At 36.4% G+C, this 6,970-nt stretch overlaps 1 protein-coding gene across 6 annotated transcripts; it reads left to right on the top strand.

Moving 5' to 3' along the window:
* The first annotated feature begins 639 nt into the window (after positions 1 to 639).
* On the top strand, positions 640 to 6,752 carry LOC143861982 (uncharacterized). 6 transcript variants are annotated; one of them, XR_013240115.1, is made up of 4 exons: positions 640 to 872; positions 1,017 to 1,083; positions 2,138 to 2,212; positions 3,205 to 3,532. XR_013240115.1 is itself a non-coding variant. In XM_077372969.1 (4 exons), exons 1-4 carry the CDS (start codon positions 703 to 705, stop codon positions 6,077 to 6,079), a joined length of 456 nt encoding a protein of 151 aa, XP_077229084.1. In that variant the 5' UTR covers positions 640 to 702; the 3' UTR covers positions 6,080 to 6,752. The 6 variants fall into 6 exon arrangements, 2 of the variants coding, with proteins under 2 accessions (XP_077229084.1, XP_077229091.1); XR_013240117.1 differs by having other exon boundaries at positions 3,223 to 3,532; XM_077372969.1 differs by lacking the exon at positions 3,205 to 3,532 and adding an exon at positions 5,936 to 6,752.
* Positions 6,753 to 6,970: the final 218 nt, after the last annotated feature.

A 6,970-nucleotide genomic window follows, 5' to 3' on the forward strand; every position in this document is an offset into this window, starting at 1 on the left:
TGAAAAAGGTGGAAGAAAAACACTTGCTAGAGTTTAACAAAGTGATGGGCCTATCCTTTGCTGGTTTGGAGAAGGGAGCTAGGGCTTTCTTTCTTTCAATCGAGTTGCAGGATGTTAATGAATCCCCTTATGGAATAAGATCTCGAAACAAGCTAGTTTCATGGAGGGAGAGAAAGGTGGCAAGAATAGAATTCAACGTAAATTATGAGGTTGGATACCTGGAATCCACAGTAACATTATTGGGGAGAATGTTATTCATTTGGCTATCCATAAATATCCTTGTTTGAAATGTCTGTGGCGTGGGCTTTTTGACCAAAATATCCCATGTGGAAGAGCTTTAAATGAAGAATAAATTATTCATCTTGTCCAGGGGCGAAGCAACATTTAGCGTGTTTCTGTCCCCCCTCTCCCCCTCCCCTCCCAAAGATTTGAAAAATCATAAAGTTTAAAACCTATTATTTTCCCGTTTATGGTCAGATTTTAAAAAAGCGCGATTTTATCGCGAATTTATCGCAATAAAATAGGGATTTTCTTAGGGAAATCATTTTTTCGCCTAGCCTTAGGATTATACACCCCCTCTTGACGTGATTTGACGTCAAAAAGCGTTAAATTCTGCCCACAAGGCCACAATTCAGATTAAAGGGGGCGCATAATCCTAGGGGGGCGAAAAAATCATCTCCCAACTGTTTCCTTTTTTGCGAAATGAATTCGCGTAGAACCTTAGGGCGATATTTTTTTTGGGGGAGCTCTTCATTGCGCAAAAAGGGTTTCTGTTCTGCGAAAGAAAAAAAAAAAAAAAAAAAAAAACCTTGCTTCCATCTATCGATCTCTGTGACCGTGACTCCATTGCCAAAGAAGAAGGAAAAGAAAAGGTTAGTTCTTTCTTTTTCCCCCAGTACTTCTAGGGATTTTGGTTCTTTCCTTTTATTTTGGTTTCATTCTTTTCTAGGGTTTATGCTTCTATTTTTTCTAGGGTTCTTTTCTTTTCTGATTTCTTTTTTTTCTTTTTTTTTTAGAGGGAAAAGGAGAGATTTGAAAGGCCCGATTGAGATGAGGGTGACAGTGGCCAAAAATCAGGACAAGGTCATCTGATTTTGAATATAATTGTTTGTTTCCTGATTTTGTCACCTTCTTGCCACTTGAAGACACTAGTCTCCTAATTTGTTTTCCACTTCACCCGCCCAACCCCTCTCTCACCACTACCAGTCATTAAAAAAAATTCATGGTATTATAGTATATGAATTATTTTTCTTTGTTTTCTTGATTTTTGTTTGGGGATTGCTGTCATTTATGCGATTAAGATGTGTTTTTTCGTTTCTTTTTCATTTTACTTATTTATTGTTATTTTTTGGTGTTTTGTATGTGATGATCAATTGATCAGGGTTTTAGGGATTTTGTTGTTTCGTTACATTTCATGGGCGAATTGAAATATAGTTGTTATTTTCTGTTTCCATGGGTGAATTGAAATTGAGTTGTAATTTTTTGTGTTCTTGCGTTGAACTGATTCGTCCTGTTCTTCTTCTCTCACTGATTGAAATTGAGATGTAATCTATTTGACTTGGAAATGATCCGATGATGACCATGGTTATTCCCTTATTGGTTATAAAGTTCTGTTGTGTTCTTATGTTCGTAGGCTGGTAGTGGTAGCCAAACATTCCCTAAGGCCCTGTTTGGATTGCATTATAAATTCCCTACTTAAGGCATGAAAAAGATAACTTGAGCGACCTTCAATTTATGATAATATTCCTTTAAGTTAATCATAATAAGTAATCACATTATTTCCCTCTAAATCATGGAAAGGGAAAAAATTTCCCCAGAAAAGTTTTTCCGTCGAAGATATTTTTCTTGCAATTCAAACAGGGCCATGGAAGAGTTTGTGGTTGTGGAGAGTTTTTTCCCGTTGTTTTTATGTTCTTAAGGGAGGTTTTGGATGCATCTGCTAAATTATTCTTTGATAATGATTAGGCCTGATCCTGTTGGCTTAAGAGTATGCCAATGGATTTTGATTCCAAAACTAGTTATTTGATTCAAATTCATGTTTAATTTTGATTCCAACAATTGGTTCTGGATTCACAATTTTGTGTCCAACTTGTTATAGTATCTTGATATATTATTTTTTTTGCATTTTTTTTTTCAGGTTAAGAGCAATAAATTTCGAAGATTTAAATTCTATTTTGTGGTAGCTCTACTTCTCACAGTCTTGACTCTTGAGGTATGCCTCCTCTATGTGCAATAGTGTTGAAAATTATTATATGAATCGAATAATGTGATCATTACTTCGCTATATATATATATATAGAACTTGAGCCATAATTTTCGATTAAAATCCTTGAAAAATATTATGCTAATTGATAGATAAAATTTTTCAAATTACTTGTTGATCCATATTCACTCCTCACAATTTAAAGTTGAATCATGGGCAAACAAAAAACTATCGATGCATTCTTAACAAAAAAGAATGTTAATGATTCAGAAGTCAGTACACCTTCTCCATTAAATTCTGACATGTTAATTAATGAGCAACGTCCTTTGAAGTTACCAAGAACCAAATCTGAAGAAATTGATACCACTTCCTTAGAACGTGATCCAGTATTGTGCTCTCAAATGTGGGAATATCTCGTTAATTAAAGAGATGAAATTCGGCGTGCATAGCTTAGAGACGGACCATATCAATTTCTACTTTTAGAGTATCCTCTTTCAAGAGCAGAGAGTCATCTTCGTCGATTTCAATTGTCTTGGTTCAAAAAATTTCTTTGGTTAAAATACTCCCCTTCAAAGGATGTTGCATTTTGTCTTTCATGCTATCTTTTTGTAAGAAACCAACACGACACCCGAGATTAGGCGCGTTTACAAGTGAAGGGTTTTGAAATTGAAAAAAAGTGAATGATGGGTTGAATTGTGCCTTTGTAGGTCATGTCAGAAAAGACCCTAATTCACCACATAAAAAGGTTGAGAAAGCTTGTCAAGATCTAATGAATCAATCGCAACATATTGATAAGGTGATAGAAAAACAAACATCACAAGAGATTGAGAATAACCGATTATAGCTCCAGGCCTCCATAGACAATGTTTGCTGGCTAAAATTTCAATCATGTGCTTTTAGAGGTCATGATGAAAGCTTGAGTTCAAAAATTCGAGATAATTTCATTGAAATGATAAAGCTTTTGGCTGATTATAGTGAACATCTTGTGTTAACTCTTCCAGTTTCAACTGCAACTACAGAACGTGCATTTTCAAGTTTGAAGCTTGTTAAAACAAGATTTCGTAAGAAGATGGATGATGAATTTCTTGCAGATTGTTTGGTTGTCTACATCCAAGAAGAAATCGCTGAAAGTTTCAATACAGACATGATCATAGATGAATTTTATTCTATGTAAAATCGGTGTTCACAACTTCAATAGAAAGATATAGGTTTACATTTTTGTTTTCTTTTGTGCATGTCAATCAAAGGTGACTAAGACGCTTCATGTATTGAAAATCCTATAACAGTTCTTATTTATTAGTTTAAATTTATAAATAAACATTTTTAGTCGATGAAAGTATATAATATATATATATAGGGAAATTATTTCAGCACAACCATTTTTTGATATATGTGGACTCTTGCTTGTCGTTTAGTATTTAATGGGCTTTTAAGTGCTTTTTGGGAATCATAATGACCTTTTTACAGCTCTTTAAATTCTAAAAGACAGGCTAGGTGACGACATGTATCAAAACATGTTTGTGGTGAAATCATTTCCCTATATATATACAGAATGTATCCATTTATTTATTTTTTTCTTACCATTAGTCCCCCCCCCCCAAGTGTAAATAGAAGCTCAGCCCTGATCTTGTTCATGTAAGAGACTAAGATTGAAGGTTTCACAAACTAGGATCTTAGAGGCATTGGGTGCTCTCATAATTTACATTTCTCGGAGTATGATTAACTTCTCAGATATTTTTTGGTAAGAATGCATTGATTGATTGTCCTTTAATCAGGGCTTGATTTGGTTTGGATAGAAATAATAGCGAAAGACAAATTGATTGTTCCTCATCTATCCTCTCGTGACGTGAGTGCAACATTTTTTTTTGGGCTATCCCGGTTGCTCCTGTCAAATCGGTCTCTGACCGTTTGCCTCTCATCCTTGATCCTATCACGGCCTCGTGGGTCCCGTCTATTTCCGCTTTGAGTTGGCATGGCTTAAGGAACCCTCTGATTGACAAATTGAAACGTTGGTGGGATGAAGATGGGTTATTGGGCCGCCTAATGTTAAATTGGTCCAAAAGCATATATTTGTTAAATCCAAACTTAAAACATGGGCTAAGGAGATGCTTGGCCAAGTAGATAAGAGGAAGTCCTTAATCTTAGATAATCTCAATAGGATTGAGGGCATTAATGAAGAAAGAGATATAAGAATGCTAAACCGAAGGGCACCCTTGCAAAAAAACAACTACATGGGCACCACCACTGGACCATCTCACCAAAATGCATGGCACTGAGAATATACAATTAAATGAATAATAAATGGACTTTAGTGAGATGGTCCAATGGGGAGGCCTTGCATCTTGTGTTTTGCAAGGGCACACTTAAATTAAGCATTCCTATATGGAATTTGTTAGGGAATTTCGCGGAAAGATATTTCTTGGCTGGCTTTTGAATGTGAGAAAAGTCACCTCAGATGAATTAAATCAGTAAGACAAAATCCACAAAAAAGTCAACCTGTGTGGTTGTTCTCACATGCAAAATTGCGTAGGAAATCCCTTCCTATATATATATTATTCAATTAAAAAATCACAATTGATCTAACAACTAGCTAGGATTCTCAGGTGGGTAAGTTTTTACCATTCGATCTTCTATTTTAAGTATTAGACAAAGGTTTGAGGCCGGTTCACCTACGTCGCGACGCAACATAAAATGGTTCGTCGCCCAGGTTTCAGCCGTTGGATTGCTTTTACGGACAAGATTAAAAGTTGTGAAGAACCCTTAGAAAAGGTAGCCGGTTACTCCTCTTTTTTCTTTTTTTATACACTCCGCAAATCTCGCGTTTTGTCATCTTCCCTCGGAAAAACAGGGACACCTGCTCATCCCTCGCTGGAATTTTCCTCTCTCCTAAAAAGAGGGCTCAAAAGCTTCAGCCTCCTACCAAGATTACAGTGTTGTCTCTTTTTAGGTATTCTTGCATTCGGAGAATGCTTAAGTCGCCTTCACTATTTGAACCAGGGATTCCACCACGCTTTTTTATTCTTCCACCAACGACATTTTAGGAGGACGAAAAAACCCTAGAAAATGCTATCAAAAGGAAGAAAAACAAAAACCCTATCAAAACGAAGAACATTTCTAATGCCAATCTAATTGCAACCATAAGATAAACGACAGATCGACTGAAGAGCAGTTCCAATATTAAACATTTATTCATTACAAATGAGCCACCATGTGTATGTGCCAGAGAATGCCTAACAAGACATTTTATCTTGGGACTATTGGATGTGGCAGCTTTCTTAATCTTTTGTTTTACAATTTAAATTTTTATTTTCTTAGTAGTTGTTACCTTAAGCAAAATGCAAACCAACTAGAAATAATAGCTAACATGGATAAAGATATAAACGCGCTTTCAACTAAATCAACCTATAAAAAAATAAATAATTCATTTAGGTCGACATTATATCATTGTATCGATATATACATAAATTTCGTCTTGTTCTTGATTTCTGATGTTGGAAAACGAAATGACGGATACTATAAAAAAATTCTATCGAAGGGGTGTGCATAGAGAAAAGTATGGAATGCGGGAATTAATTACAGAAAAATATGGATTTCGGGTACCAATTAAATTGATCATCAAACACGGATGATTCTTCAAAAAGGGTTGAAAAAAGACCCAAATAACCTTCTGACATGATATCAATCATCCTCATATGTTGGTTCAAGACTGTACTTACATGATTCTCTTTGCAGGTCACGTCAGGTGGCTTAAATGACACATTGTGGTCAGCAGATTCGTACATGTATTGTACCGGTGGCTCACTTGTAGTGTACCGGTGGCGTACCTGTATAATACTGGTGGCATACCTCTATTGTACAGGTGGCGTAGCTGTATAGTACCGGTGGCATACCTGCAGAGAAATAATGACGTGATGGGAAAGGGCACCCTCATTATGAAACACCGTTTTTTTCTTCCAGGAGGCGGTAAATTCGAACCGTTGCCAACCACTCCTCCTCACTTTCAATTTATATTTATAGTGGGCCTTGGGTTCTTCATTTTCCATTCCATTCTTCTCATTTTCTATCATCTATCTACTACTACTGCAACTCTCTCAACACCATGTCCGAAGATCTCGACCTCTCCTTCCCGCCAGGATTTGCTTTTGTGGATGTGGAATCATTACCGGACAGTAAATACGTCCGGAGGTACACTGGAGAGCCGGTGCCCAAGAGGACACGTCGGGCAACTCTTGCAAAGGAAATTGAGAAGGTGGAGAGTTCCAATCCTAATCCTCCCCTCCTCCACTGACCAAGGTCTGCAATCTTCAAATGAGGGTCGCCACCCTCGAGGACGAAAACAGGGCTTTGAAGGCTCAGTTCCAAGGCTTGTCCAAAGGTGCAGGTCCCTCTAAAGACTGATTGTTCAATACCAATGTATGGATGACTGATTGTTCAATACCAGTTTGTTTCATTGCATATAGTGAAGGCCCATCTAATTGTATATGAACTTTTGGTTACGTCACAAATGAGTGTTAGTATGATAGAAAATGTCCAGGATAGATTAATTCAATGAAAACTTATTCTCTGAACAGGTTTGTCTGGGTAAATTCCATTTCAAATGGCAGTTTACATTGTTATAGAATAATTATTGGCTAAAAATCATAGCAAATTGATTAACTGGATAATTTAATTTCCAATACCAGTGGCATACCCTCTTATAAATAACACAAAAGAAGATTCAACCATACCAAAAGTAATAACTCCAGTTCCCTCTTTCAAATTGTAATA

The sequence above is a fragment of the Tasmannia lanceolata genome, unplaced genomic scaffold (genome assembly GCF_043159265.1).
Source record: "Tasmannia lanceolata isolate RefF3 unplaced genomic scaffold, GAP_Taslan_0.1 ptg000003l, whole genome shotgun sequence".
Lineage (NCBI taxonomy): Eukaryota > Viridiplantae > Streptophyta > Magnoliopsida > Canellales > Winteraceae > Tasmannia > Tasmannia lanceolata.

What these genes read in the sequence shown, in the direction of transcription:
- LOC143861982 (XM_077372969.1), top strand. Translation starts at nt 703, where the DNA reads ATGAATTCGCGTAGAACCTTAGGGCGATATTTTTTTTGGGGGAGCTCT. An exon ending in AAGAAGAAGGAAAAGAAAAG is followed by an intron (nt 873 to 1,016) that starts GTTAGTTCTTTC and finishes TTTTTTTTTTAG; the next exon opens with AGGGAAAAGGAGAGATTTGA. An exon ending in TCACAGTCTTGACTCTTGAG is followed by an intron (nt 2,213 to 5,935) that starts GTATGCCTCCTC and finishes TTCTCTTTGCAG; the next exon opens with GTCACGTCAGGTGGCTTAAA.